The sequence below is a fragment of the Chiloscyllium plagiosum genome, chromosome 5, assembly GCF_004010195.1.
Source record: "Chiloscyllium plagiosum isolate BGI_BamShark_2017 chromosome 5, ASM401019v2, whole genome shotgun sequence".
Lineage (NCBI taxonomy): Eukaryota > Metazoa > Chordata > Chondrichthyes > Orectolobiformes > Hemiscylliidae > Chiloscyllium > Chiloscyllium plagiosum.
In genome coordinates this window covers 72,367,321-72,382,488 of record NC_057714.1, presented here as the reverse complement: position 1 = coordinate 72,382,488, position 15,168 = coordinate 72,367,321, and the positions used below count along the sequence as shown (strand labels likewise).

The window sequence follows — 15,168 nt, the reverse complement described above, 5'->3', positions numbered from 1 at the left end:
TCACCAGCAGCTTTGCAACCTCCTTTCTCGCTTCCTGGAGCAGCCTGGGATAAATCTGGTCTGGCCCTGGGGACTTATCAATCTTAATGTTTGCCAAAATTTCCAGCACATCAACCTCATCAATCTTGATCTGGTCAAGACTGTATCCCAGCTCCTCTAAGTTTTCATTTACAACAAGTTCCCTTTTCTTGGTGAAAACCGAAGCAAAAAACTCATTTAGGGCTTTCCCTATCTGCTCAGACTCCACGCACCAGTTCCCTCCGTTATCCCTGATCGGCCCTACCTTCTTCCTGATCATTCTCTTATTCCTCATGTACGAGTAAAATGTCTTTGGGTTCTCCCTAATCCTTCTTACCAAGTCTTTTTCGTGCCCCCTCCTGGCTCTCCTCAGTTCAATTCTGAGCTCCTTTCTACCAAGCCTCTAAAGCTGTGCTAGATCCTTGCTTCCTCCACCTTACGTAAGCTGCCTTCTTCCTTTTGATGAGAAGTTCCTCTGTTCTTGTCATCTAAGGTTCCTTAATCTTACCTGTCTCAGAGGAACAAATTTGTGCATCACTCGCAACAACTGCTCCTTAAATAGTCTCCACATGTCTGCTGTGCCCTTTCTGTGGAACAATTGCTCCCAGTCTGTACTTCCCAACTCCTGTCTGATAGCATCATAATTTCCTTTTCCCCAATTAAATATCTTCCCTCAGTAACTGCTCCTTTCACTCTCCAAGGCTATGTTAAATGTGAGGCAGTTGTGATCACTGTCACCAAAGTGTTCTCCCACCACGAGATCTGACATCTGTCCTGGCTCGTTGCAGAGCACCAAATCCAAAATGGCCTCTAGCCTCGTCGGTCTGTCTATATACTGAATAAGGAAACCCTCCTGAACACACCTGACAAAAACAGCTCCATCCAAACCATCTGCACTAAGGAGGTTCCAGTCGATATTGGGGAAGTTGAAATCACTCGTAACCTGCTACTTTTGCATTTTTCCAGAATCTGCCCACCTCAGAGGTGGTCTGTAGAAAACCCCCAATGCAGTGGCTGTTCCCTTGCACCCATACTGACTCAGTAGACAAACCTTCCTCAACAACCTTCACTTCTGTAGCTGTGATGCACTCTCTGATTAGCAATGCTACACCCCCATCTCTTTTTCCACCCTCCCTGTTCTTTCTAAACGTTCTAAACCCTGGAACATCAAGCAACCATTCCTGCCCCTGTGAAACCCAGGTCTCTGTTATGGCCATAACATCATAGACCCAAGTACTGATCTATACTCTAAGTTCGTCACTCTTATTTCGGACACTCCTTGCATTAAAGCAGACACACTTTAACCGATCCCTTTGTTTCATCACGTGAGAAACCTTCCTGAAAGGATATATTGAATCTATCACTATCCTGTCTGCAATGGATCCCCTCTCAGACATGTGGCTCTGATTCCTCCCCCCCCCCCCGCTAGTTTAACCCACATGAATCACACGAGCAAATCTCCCACCCAGGACATTTGTGCCCCTCCAGTTCAGGTGCAACCCATCCTACATGTACAGGTCCCACCTTCCCTAGAAGGTATCCCAACAGTCTAGGTATCTGAAGCCTTCCCTCCTGCACCAGCCTCGCAGCCATATGTTAAGCTGCATTTGCTGACTGTTCCTCATCTCACTATCTTGTGGCACCAGAGAAATTGAGAGGATCTGAGATCACTACTCTACGTGTCCTGCTCTTCAGCTTCCAACCTAACTCTCTGAAGTCACTTTTCAGATCCTCAATCCCTTTCCTGGCTATATCATTGGTGAGAAAGTGAGGTCTGCAGATGCTGGAGATCAGAGCTGAAAATGTGTTGCTGGAAAAGCGCAGCAGGTCAGGCAGCATCCAGGGAACAGGAGAATCGACGTTTCGGGCATAAGCCCTTCTTCATTGGTGTCAATATGTACCATGATTTCTGGCTGCTCCCCCTCCCCCTTCAGAATCTTGTAAACCCGATCAGCAACATCCTAGACCCTGGCACCAGGGAGGCAACATACCTTTCAGGAATCCCGTTCCTGACCACAAAATCTCCTGTCAATCCGTCTATTGAGTCCCCTACCAGTAGCGCTTTTCTATTTTCCCCCCCTTCCCTTCTGAGCCACAGTGCCAGAGACCTGACAACTATGGTTTTCCCCTGGTAGGCTGTCCCCACCAGCAGTATCCAAAGTGGTATACTTATTGTTGAGGGGAACAGCCACAGGGGATCCCTGCTCTGACCGTTGGTTCCCTTTCCTCCCCGACAGTAACCCAGCTGTCCTTACCCTGTGACTGGGGAGTGACCACCTCCCTGTACATCCTCTCAATTTCCCCCTAGGCCTCCCAGATGATCTGTAGTTCATTCAGCTCCAGCTCTCGCTCCCTAACTCGGTTTTCGAGGAGCTGGAGTTGGGTGTACTTCCCGCAGATGTAGTCGGCAGAGACATTTGAAGTGTCTCTCACCTGCCACATTCTGCAGGAGGGACATGCAACTGCCTTAACATCCATATCCCCCTATTCTGATAGCCCGCACAGAACTAAACAAGGGAAGAGAAGAAAAAAAAACAGAAATCTGAAAACTTACCTAGTTTACAGACTCTTGGTAAGCTTAGAGGTGGTGGGTGGGAGGGCGGCCCTATGGTGTAGGGTTTCTGGTTTAGAACTCACCCACTTAATAACTTTCCAGAATTCCTTCACACCTCTCAGCAAATGGAGACCCCGATGCCTGAGGTAAGTCTTTTAAACGGTTAGACTCACCTTCCCAGAATTCCTTCGCTCCTCCCTCGCACCTCTTGGCAAAAATAAAATGGAACAATAAAATAGAAACTTCATTGAAACATGCAAAGTTGCTGGTTGATGTCCACGATTCTTCTCAATTTTCTAATCTCAATGTCACAAATTAGCTGGGAAAAAAAAGACCAATTCTGATTTTTGGTTTTTCTGGTTGGAAACACATTGAATAGTTTAAAAACACTCAAGCCACACTCCAGTTAATACAGATCATAGTCAAAGATGGTTTCAGAATTGCATCACCTTACCTTCAACATTCTAATTCTTGTCTGGAAAAGCTAAACCAAGAACAAAAGGACAGAGTGGGGACTATTTCTTACACCATTAGCAAATCATCTAATCGTCTGGGTATACAACTGCTTGAGGTGATCCATTAGTCATAATCACTTGAACAATGATACTCTGGCTATAAATATGTTCAGACATAATCTCATTACGTATTGCAATATCAGGTCTACACTATCCATGACCCTATTTAGATCATTGATCAGTTTGAAAGAGATCATGTGACAAGTGATCTAGCCTGGTGTGTGTTTACTAAAGTATTTGTTCTAGAATGGTACAACAGCGGAGTTGCAGAAGGAACAAAGCAATGAGTGGTTTCTCTCCCTCTCCAGACAACTTAAATTTCAAACACTGGCTCTGATTTTAACTGTCTAACTGCTATAATGTTTTTTTTAAAAAAAGGAGGCGATAGGGGGTACTGCAGAGGCTGGAGATCAGAGTCAAGTTTAGAGTGGTGCTGGAAAGCACAGCAGGTCAGGCAGCAGCCATGGAGCAGGAAAATTAATGCTTCGGGACAAAGCCCTTCATTCTTGATGAAGGGCTTTGTCCCGAAACGTCGATTTTCCTGCTCTTTTTAAAAAAAGTATTCAATCCAACAGCTGCCACCTTCAGTGAAACAGAACCTATCCAGCTACACCATCAAGGTATCTTGATGCCAATAGCAACAGGACTGAGATCAGTCAGAAGCCAGCCAAGTCACAAGCTTTTGAGTCAAATACCCCTTTACTGTTGCACTGTCTCTGAATTGGTTAATTTATTGTCCCACTTTTATCAGATTCTGCAAATACAAACATTGACTCAGAGATAGAAACGTTAGAGGTTTTTTTAAAAAAAGTTCTTTACTTAAAACTGAGGGAGATTGTGGAAAATCTGTCTCGAATTTGACTGTTTGCAGGAGGTTGTCACTATTCTCTGCTTCATGATATGAATCCTGAGATTCTCACCAATGGATCCATCAGACACAATAGATATGCAAACTGGGTCAAGCAGTGCTGCATGAATGCTCTTTCCAAATCTTCCTTGTTGCAACGGTCCATGAAGTTCCTGGCCAGAGTGGAGCTAACCTACACGGAGTGGGAAACCGTTTAACCGTTGACATTTCCAGGCCAGACGCTAGCCTGTGTGCACACTCAGAGACCTAGCTACAAACCATCAACAACAAATTGAGCAAGGCATTTTAGAAAATGAGCTTCAGATTAAATATCCAGAAGTAAAAGGTACTCTACCAGACTAGTCCTGTCACACACACAGCCTACCCCACCATCAAAATCCACAGCAAGATCCTAGGCCTAGACAACATGAATCATTTCCCTTATCTCAGTAGTTTTCTCTCACTGTGAGCAGATGTTGACAATGAAATCCAATATTAACCCAAATGTACCAGGGCAGCCTTTAGATGCCTCAGGAATCATGTTCAAAGTCCAAAACCTCAAACCTGCCATTAAGCTCATGGTCTACAGAGCAGCATAGTCCCCACTCTCCTATATACATGAGAAACATAGACCTTGTACAGCAGACACCTCAAAACCCTGCAGAGCTATAACTACCTCCACCTTGGTACACTTCTAATCTACTGGCAAACAGGTGTACCAGTGAGATAGTCCTCTCTCAGACCAATATCTCCAGTATTTAGGTCCATTTGACCAGTTGTGATGGGCAGCCCACATTATCTGCATGCATAACACAAGTGCAATACTCCGAGTTCTGCAATGACTAAGGATTCACTAGGAATGCAGATGAAAATGCAACACCTGAAAGCCTTCCTAAGCAAATACAAAATCCGCATTGAAACATTGCCATCGCTTGGCCTAGAATGCACAAAATGGTGAAGTGCCAGTGAAGGCAGCAACCACTGAGTGGAGCACGTGGAAGCCAAGTGTGAGCAGCGGAAAGGGCATGTAGAATCCAGAGAGTCTCACCCCCTCCCCCTTGCCTCAAACAACACCTGGGGCAGAGTTTGAGGCTCCAGTATCAGATTATTCAACCACCGCAGAACCCAACATTTCACCCTGGGTGGAAGCAAGTCATCTTTGAACCTGAAAGACCACCAAAGATGTTGAGAGAGAGAAAGAAATTGGAATTTTTCTTCATAATTTTACTTAGATTAAGTTAAATACAGTAAAACTTGCCTTTTTTACAACAATGAAATCTGACTGATTGTGTCTTCTATATGATCACAACATGTAAACAGTTACACATTCACTGAATTGGCAAGTATATCTTTTCCAAAAAAAATTTGTTGGGATCAAATGAGGAGGGACAAGCAGGGATGATTGCAACAAGTGACTCAAATTGCTTAAAGTTAGCTCACTCAGAGAATTATATGTTCTCCAGTAAAACAAGTTATTAGAAGGTGGAGACCTAGAAAAAAAAGTGAAACATCCATCCATTTGGAAATATATACACATGCTGTCAAAATTAGGCTTTTCTGATAGAATGACTAATGTTTTCAACTATCTAAAACTTGTATATTCTGAGAGAAAATAAAAGTGTCAAAAAAACTCATTAATTGAAGGAATGAAAGCATGCACAAGTAATAGCAAAGTTGTAATGACGTTTATTAATTCAGACATCAAACAGTCATGCTGGTGACCTCAAACATTACTAAAATCAGAAAAGTACATTCTTTCTCTGGCAACATTTAAACCATTCCAGAACTGATTTAGGAATAGGTCATTTTTAGCACACATTGGGGGCCTTTTCAGTGAAGCATGCATAGCAATAATAGTAAACTGTACACAACCCGTCATTTGACCAGGCGAAGTTTTAAGCTCAACAGCTAAACATGCTTTAACAAACAAGCCCCATATCCTTCTTCTCAACATAACTTGTGCAAAACACAACATGGAACAAAGCTTTCAGCTTTCATTTAAAAAAAAACAACTTCCCTTTGATTTAGTCTCATTGTCAGGTATTCACATGTGCATTTACGCTTAAAAAAACATATCTGACTCCATTATCAAGATATCTGGAGAAAATGAAATAGCCAATGTTCATATGTAGAGAATGAAAAAGAGATTTGGCAAGAGAAAATTTCTCATCCATCATGATTGTTTTAATATTTTAAATCTACATGTATCTGCGAGATTGCTTTGACATGCAGCCTTAAGCTACTCTTAACTGCTACCAACTCTGTTAACTTCAGTTGTGGTTTGCCCAGATCTGAAATTTAGTCACAAAACCAGGCACCCATCTCAAATGTCAGCAGCTCCAAGACATCAATTCCTGATCTATGAATTGTAAAGTGAGCACTTTTACCACTTCTATCGGGCCACGCCAGGTGGCATTTTAAAAAAAAGCTTAGAAACTAACAGTGACAAAGCTTCGCCCCAACTTTACACAAAAACATGGGGAATGTGGCCTCTTTCACAAACAAGCCATGAACACTACCAATGAGCAGCCAGACTGCATTGTTGACATTGCAGATGCATATGGAATAGACTGGGACATTTTCCAATGTACTTGCATTGCTGGAAATTCTGAATTTGCACTATCGAGTTATTGCAAAAATTCCCACTTTCTATTACAAACATGACAAATGGATAAAAATTAGCTTGCACTATAGGCCTTTCAATATTCCTATAGTGAACACTTAAAAAAACACCGTTCAATAAATATAAATCTGTCTGGCAGTACAAGACCACCCAGTGAATATAACAATATTCTTCACAATTACTACTGCACTTTATTTGTACAAAAGACTGAGTTGTCATTCTGCAGAAGAAGCCTCCAGTTCCTCATTACCTCATGTAGCAGCAACGTGTTCTTCATGAATGTCTAAATGTAGATTAGCCTCTTGAAATTAACAAAAGTGCATTCAAAATCATTTTAGGCATTGATGAAAAATCTTATTTAGGTTGCAAATAATTAAAAAGTAACATTCATAGTGGTTCCAATTCCCAAGAAACACCATAGAATAATGCAACACTTTACTGCACAACAAATCAAATCCTAAATAAAGAATTAATTGTCTCCATTCTGTTGCAAGCAAAACATGGTTGCAACTATAGCTCCTTTTACAGAATTCTCTGTTGAGCTAGTAGAATACTGTCACTGAACAAAGGCATGATATTGGATCCTGGGCTTCAATGAAGAGACTTCAACAGCAGTAGTGGTGTTCTACTGTAGCACTAGACCAACCTGCAAGAAACAAAATTCAAAACATTCAGTAAAGCAGGGGGAAGATATATAAGCTTTGGAAAAGGCTGTAGAAATTTGAGCTCAACAGTTCAAAAATTTGATAATTAAACATGAATATCATTGAAACTTGAGTTTTACTTGGCAGAAGGTAGCTTTGTTTTAAAAGGTCAAGAAAGTAGAACCAGGTGTATGCTTTAAAAGTTATTATGAATAAAGTGGCAAATGTTCAGAGTAATTTAAAACAAAGAACTGAGGATGCTGGAGATCTGAAACAAAAACAGAAATTGCTGGAGAAACTCAGCAGATCTTGCAGCATCTGTGGGAAGAAAGCAGAGTTAATATTTCCAGTTCAGTGACTCAGACTACAGACAGGAGGTGGAAGACCTGGAAAAATGGTGCACTGAGAACAAACTAGTTCTCAATGCCAGCAAAAGCAAGGAACTCATTATTGACTTTTGGCAGGGTGTTATTCATGCCCCCCAACACATTAACTGCACAGAGGTGGAACGAGTGGAGAGTGTCAAGCTTCTGAAAATGATCATCCACAACAAGCTTTCTTGGACCTTTCATGTGAACGCATTGGTTTACAAAGGCCCAACAACGTCTCTTCAAGGAAATCTGGCATGACAGCAAATACCCTTGCCAACCTTTATAAGTGCACCATCAAGAGCATACTGTCTTGATGTATCACTACCTGGTATGGCAACTGTACCACTCAAGATCGGAAATGGTTACAGACGGTGAACTTGGCCCAGATAATCACAAAGGCTAACCTCCCATGTATAGAATCCATCCACGAAGCCCATTGTCAAGGAAAGGCCGCCAGCATTCTCAAAGATCCATCCCACTTGGCAATGTTTTTCTACAACCTCTACCATCAGGGAGAAGGTACAGATGCCTGATCACATGCACCAGCTGGTTTGGTAACAGTTTCTACCCTACTGTTATTAGAACGCTGAATGGACTCTCAGACTCTTAACATTCGCTTGTCCCTGTGTTTTTGTTTTTGCCACTGTTTACCTATTATTTACTTATCTATGCTATTTAATGCTAGGATCTGCCTGAAATGCTCACAAGTCAAAGCTTTTCACCGCACCTCGGTACACGTGACAATAAATTCAATCCAATTTAATCAGAACTTCTGATCAAAATTCAAATTCAATGAGTACATTTGGAAATAAAAGCTAGTCTCATGAATAATGACCATGAAACTATAGATTCGGATAAAATCTCATCTCATTCACTAATGGCTTTTAGGGAAGGCTATCAGCTATCCTTACGAGGTCTGAAATTACACAAATTACTCCAGATGCACAGCCATCTGGTTGACTGGTTAACTGCCTTTTCCAATGGTCTACTGGAATACACTCAGACCAGGCTAATTATAGAAGGCCAACAAATATCAGACTTGCCAGAAATGTGCATATCACATTTAAAAAATAAAAATCTCTGAGTACTTTCCTGGCTTCTTTATGTCCATCTCACAGCATACATTCCCACTGAAATTCTTATCAGCCGCACATGTGAACATATTAATACTCTAGTTTCTTATCCAAGTCATTAATATAGCTTGTAAATAGTTCAACCCAATGTTCCTTGTAACACCCCAATAGTTATAACCTGTTAATCTGAAAATAACCTGTTATTCCTAGTCTGTTTACTGTTGGTTAACTAAACCTAAATCAATGTGAGTTATATTACCCTCAATCCCAATCGCCTTAATTTTATCTAATTACCACTAGTATAATTTTTGAAAATTCAAATAGATTATATCAATGGATCCTGTGACACACCCTTACAGCCACCTCCTCAGACAAAATCTAGAGTTATCAAATCTGACGCTCCTCAATACTATGTGTTGACTTTGCCCAAAGATACAAACTATTAAGTACCTTGTTATCATGACCCAATAATATTTTCTAGCATGTTTCTTACTGCTGATGTCAGGCCACATGACCTATAGTTCACATTTTGATCCCTGCCTCCCTTCTCAAATAATGGCATTGAGTTTACTACCGCCCAATTTCCACAAATTGTTTTAGAATTTACAGAATTTGGCAAGATTGAAAACAAGGCAAATACTACTTCTGTAGCTATCCCTTTTAAAGTTCTAGGGTGCAGGACATCATGACCAAGGTACTTGTTGGCTGAGTTCCATTAATTTCTCCAGTCCTATTTCTCTATTAATATACTATCCTAAGTTCCTACTTTGAATGGATCCTTAGTTTTCATGATCGCTACATCACTTTTTTCAAACTTTCAGACAAATCCAAAATATTTGTTTAATATCTGACACTTCCATATTCCTCATTCCAATTACTATCTCTGCCTTTAAGACTGTAGCTCAGGTTGAGGTTCTGGATGCAGGTTTGTTCGCTGAGCTGGAAGGTTCATTTTCAGATATTTCGTCGCCATACTAGGTAACATCTTCAGTGAGCCTCTGGATGAAGCACTGATGGTGTAGCCCGCTTTCTATTTATATGTTTGTGTTTCCTAGTGTTGGCCATGTCATTTTCTGTGGTGACATCATTTTCTGTTCTTTTTCTCAGGGGATGGTCAATGGGATCCAAGTCAATGTGTTTGTTGATAGAGTTCTGATTGGAATGCCATGCTTCTAGAAATTCTCGTGCATGTCTCTGTTTGGCTTGTCCTAGGATGGTTGCGTTGTCCCAATCGAAGTGGTGTCCTTCTTCATCTGTATATAAGGATACTAGTGAGAGAGGGTCACGTCTTTTTGTGGCTAGTTGATATCCTGGTAGTTAGTTTTCTCCCTGTTTGTCCAATGTAGTGTTTGTTACAGTTCTTGCGAGGTTTTTTTAACTTCCATGATGTTTACTTTCATTAATCTCTAGGTAGCTAACGTAAAATGGAGGGAGAAGTTTTTACATGTTTTACAAGTTGAATCTCATTTTTTGTCAGTTTGTCAGCTTTTGTTTACTTTTTCAATCAACTGAATCCTCAGGTTCACTAATATGTTTGGAAGTATTACAAGTCTCTTCCTTTCATCTAATATTCTTTTAATGTCTCATTAGCCATGGTTGGATCATCCCTTGATTGGTGGTTTAATCCTCAAAGAAATGCATAATTCTTCTAAAACTTACCATCACCTATCTGCCATCATATTTTAAAAATCTAGTTTCACAATCTACCTTAACTATCTCATCCCTCAGATCTTCATAGATTGCTTTGATTAGATTTAAGATTTGAATTCAGTATTTAATTAGATCACTGCCAAACCCAATATAAAATTCTGTTATTTTATTATCTCTTCTTCCCAGTGAGTTGCCAGTGAAAGGTTATTAAGTAAATGATTTTGAGATTTTTTATGAATTTTGTCCCCAACATTGCTGTCACAAATTCAGTTTGCCCAGCCTATATGAAGATTAAAGAAACTCATCCCAACACCCAAATTGTATTATCCTTAGAACTTGTAACGTAATATCCTGATTTACGATCTACCCTACACTGCAAGGGCTGGAAGAAATAGCTTGAAATACAATCAAGCAGCCAACCTGCTCAATAACATTCAGTATGTGTTCCACCTGGACCCTAAACTGCTGACCTCATGACAACCTTAATTCAAACATGGACAAAAGAGCTGAATTCCGGAGATGGTGGGGAGATTGACTTTGACATCAAGGGTGCCTTTGACCATGTGGTATCAAGGCAGTCTAGCAAAATTTGAGTTAATAGGATTCTAGGTTTTGTGTGTGTCTGTGTGGGAGGGGGAGACACAGGGACATTTTACTTGTTGGAGTCCTAACGGGCATAAAAGGAAGGTAGGTGGGGTTACTGGAGGTCAGTCATCTCAGCTCCAGGACTCCTTGCTCTGGGAACAGATTGTTTGGTTGCCCCTCTCCCTCTCCTGTTTTAATCAAAACCTTGCTGACGGTATTTATCAGCAGTCATTTTTAAAACATACATCCATCTCGTGGTCGTGGTCGTGGTGGGATGAGCTTTTCCTAGCTGCCAGTAGTGTTTCTCATGTAACCAGCAGATTCAGCTAATTGGCAACTCCCATTCCCTACGTGCACCAAATACTAGGGAGATTACTCTAATACTCAGGAACATACTTAAAAAGTCCATAAACCTACTCGAGCTGTTGAACAGTCAAAGAACGCGGAATGTGAATGTGTTTCAGACGAGAGTAACTGAGGAAATTTCAATATACTGAATTTGAAAAAAAATCAATGTGTGCTTTTTAAAATAGTGAAGTAATCAATGGGTATTTTATTTCAGCATGGCTCCTGCATTTTGGACATGGTGGTGACTTGGTAAATTAGTATGAAAGCTTGGGTGGAGAGTCAGGGTTGGGATAGGGGTTATTAAGGGCCATAGGAATGACTAGGGCCATGGCTTGGTATGGGGTTCAAGGAAAGTGGATTCAGAGCGTTGGGTGGCATAGGTTAGCGTGGATGGAGCATGGGAAGTGTACACCTGAGATAGATAGTGTATGAGGGGCGAATGCTGGCTTTGGTTGCATGAATTTTCCTAACAATCTTAACCACACAATGCTGTGTCTAGTTCCCACTGACAGTCAGAAGCTTCCACTCTCCTTCCAGGTTTATTCAGCCCAGCTCCTGGGGAACTCCACCAGCCTGGAATGAACATCCAAACTCCCAGGTTACCTTGGTTAATTATGCAGAATTAGGAAATTCCTATCGCTGCACTCTGAACCTGGGTCTGAAGTCCAATGCTGGCAATAAAACACAACCATCTAAGTATTTGGATGACTGAAATTGGCTGCCCTAGTGCACTTGCAAAATGAAAGCGCAATCAGAAAAATTATCCTTCTGATAAAGTGAATGATTGCTCGCATTTGGAAGAGGAGATCATGGGAGACTAGAAAACGAGAAGACCAGGCAAATAGTGTGGGGTCCATGGCTTCAAATCCTACCACAGAATTTAAAATCAATCAATAAAAAAAAAGCTGAAACATGAAAGCTGGTCTCAATAATGGTGCCATTAAACAATCTTTGGATGCTGTAAAACCTATCTGGTTCAGTAACTACCTTCAGGGAAAGAAATGTACTATCTATATGCGATTTGGCCTACATGTGACTTCAGACAGATAGTAACATGGTTGACTCTTAATTGTCTTGCAAGCAATACCTATATCCCATGAAAGAAACAAAGAAAGGGTAGTGCAGGTCCAAGAACAAGTAGCCTCAGTGTTTATAATTTAGATATAAATGTTTCTCACCTTTTCCGGTTCCATGTCTGGGCACCTCCAATTGTACAAATAGTACTGTAAGTTACCATCACCTATGCCAAATTTTAATTTTTCTAGGAATGTTTTGTTTTCCATCAGATCAAGTGCATTCAACACATCAAATCCTTTCTGTAAAAGGAAAATGGAATATTTATCAGGAAAAAAAAGTGGGGTTGATAGCACCAGAAAACCATCAAAAATTATTTCCTTGGTAAAGAATTTTCTTGCATGGTACCTGAATAACTTCACTTGCCAAACAAGAACAGCACAACTTTTAAAATATATTGATAAATAACTGTTTAACAGACGACAATGAGAGCTGCTAATAGTCCAGAAATAGTCGCGTGCAGGAAGAAAGCAGAGAACAAAATACAGAACTGGAGATCAGAATAAAATCATGACAATAATACTGCTTTCTTTTATTGGTCAGAGTATTGAGTACAGGAGGTGGGAGTACATGTTGCGGCTGTACAGGACATTAGTTCGGCCACTTTTGGAATATTGCGTGCAATCTGGTCTTCCTATCTGAAGGATGTTGTGAAACATGAAAGGGTTCAGAAAAGATTTACAAGGATATTGCCAGGGTTGGAGGATTTGAGCTATAGGGAGAGCTTGAATAGGCTAGGGCTGTTTTTCCTGGACTGTCGAAGGCTGAGGGGTGACCTTATAGAAGTTTATAAAATCATGAGGGGCATGAATAGGGGAAATAGGCAAGGTCTTTTCCCTGGGGTGGGGGAGTCCAGAACTAGAGGGCATAGGATTAGGGTGAGAGGGGAAAGATTCAAAAGAGACTTAAGGGGCAACCTTTCCAGGCAGAGGGTGGTACGTGTATGGAATGGGTTGCCAGAGGAAGTGGTGTAGGCTAGTACAATTGCAACATTTAAAAGGCATCTGGATGGGTACGTGAATAGGAAGGGTTTAGAGGGATATGGGCCAGGTTCTGGCAGATGGGACTAGGGATTTCTGGTTGGCATGGACAAGTTGGACCGAAGGGTCCGTTTCCATGCAGTACATCTCTATGACTCTGAGTTTCTGCGTTTCAACTTGAGCTTGAAAATATCTCATTCTTGAATGGATAAGAGAATAATTTTCTATCTCCTGCTTTCTAAACAGGCCTTTCTCATTCTGTATTACTAACATTATTCTAAGGAAACAGTCAGTCAATATGATTACCGAAGTTAAATACTTTCCTGGACTGTAAAGATTAAATTAAAATTACATATCTTACAAGCATAAAATTATACCCTTGTACTGAAAATGCTGACTCTTACCAGGCAGCAGTCCTATTGTGCCAAGCATGCATTTGCTACACGCTCAAAGCTCACTTAAACAGCTATTCTTTTGTGTATTTATCTAGACAGTGGTTGCCAGCAAGCTACTAATTAAAGGATAGGATAGGATAACAGCTTAATCATGCATCATCTCACATAAGTGCAATACTTCTGTTAAAATGCACATCATTCTTCATCAGCCTCAAGCTCGTCTGAATTGGTGAGCAGATTCAGGGGTTTCTAAATTTTATGACTGTCACCTGACTATTGAAACACAGTGCACCTCTTTTTTAGAAACTACTCTGAATACTCTGAATTAGATTAGATTACTTACAGTGTGGAAACAGGCCCTTCGGCCCAACAAGTCCACACCGACTCGCCGAAGCGCAACCCACCCAGACCCCCTCCCCTACATTTACTCCTTGACCTAACACTACGGGCAATTTAGGATGGCCAATTCACCTAACCTGCACATCTTTGGACTGTGGGAGGAAACCGGAGCACCCGGAGGAAACCCATGCAGACACGGGGAGAATGTACAAACTCCACACAGTCTGTCGCCCGAGGAGGGAATTGAACCCGGGTCTCTGGCACCGTGAGGCAGCAGTGCTAACCAATGTGCCACCGTGCCGCTTCTTCTCTAATCATAGACACCAACTTCCGTAACACTAATGTATTGAGTGAGCAGATGTTTATAGCAATTAAGTATGAATGTATAGGTATCTTCAAACCATAGCAGTCAGAATTTGTGTTATCTTGAGGATGTCTAAAATGGAAACCCAAAGAAAGTCAATGTGTTTCAACTTTAAGATGCACTTGCATTCCACATTCTACTTCCCCCATTAGTCTTCAAATACTTAAAGGTCAAATTTTAACTCTGCTCCTTCATGTATTAAGCTACATTAAAAAATGTTTCCCAAAAACTACAGTTAGAAGTTTTAGCCATGTATGAGTCAGCAGGGTATACATCAAAATGCAGCTGTCAAATAGAGACCATGTTTAATTACAGCTAATTCAAACATATATTTCACCTCGTTATTTATTCCAGAAACAAACACTATTGATTACATCACTTCAATTTACTAGAACATTCTTGAAAACAACCCACACAAACAATTCATGCTAAACCTAATGATTGCGTTCAAAACATCTTTGTAACTCAGTTAATCATGAGTGATTTTATTATGCTGTAGCTATTATGTGTACACTTCAAGAGATGCAATAACAAAAAAAGTTTACCGATTTTGCAATTATTAGTGCATCATTCATAAGATCAATTAATGGGGTTTCGGTGTGAACGTTATAAAAGGAATAGGCAGCCTTAAGATTCTTGTGGACGGGATGATGCATAACTGTGGAAGGTAAAGTGTAGAAGCTCACAAAGTCTGTCAGCTCGCCATTAGCACCCTGAAAGAAAATAAATAGTTGTTTAAGAAGGCCAATTGTCAAAATGTTAAAAATCAAAGTAGTTTGAACCAAATT

The 15,168-nt window shown here is 40.8% G+C and overlaps 1 protein-coding gene across 2 annotated transcripts in view; it reads right to left on the bottom strand.

Moving 5' to 3' along the window:
* Positions 1-5,597: 5,597 nt before the first annotated feature.
* The window catches only part of nmt2 (N-myristoyltransferase 2), a 42,240-nt gene continuing 32,669 nt past the window's right edge, over positions 5,598-15,168 (bottom strand). For both annotated transcript variants that reach the window (XM_043690326.1, XM_043690325.1), the window contains exons 9-11: positions 14,926-15,093; positions 12,407-12,544; positions 5,598-7,203 (exon numbers count right to left, since the gene is read on the bottom strand). In XM_043690326.1, coding sequence (XP_043546261.1) covers positions 7,183-7,203; positions 12,407-12,544; positions 14,926-15,093 — 327 coding nt within the window. In that variant the 3' untranslated portion in view covers positions 5,598-7,182. The remainder of the gene's footprint in view (positions 7,204-12,406; positions 12,545-14,925; positions 15,094-15,168) is intronic.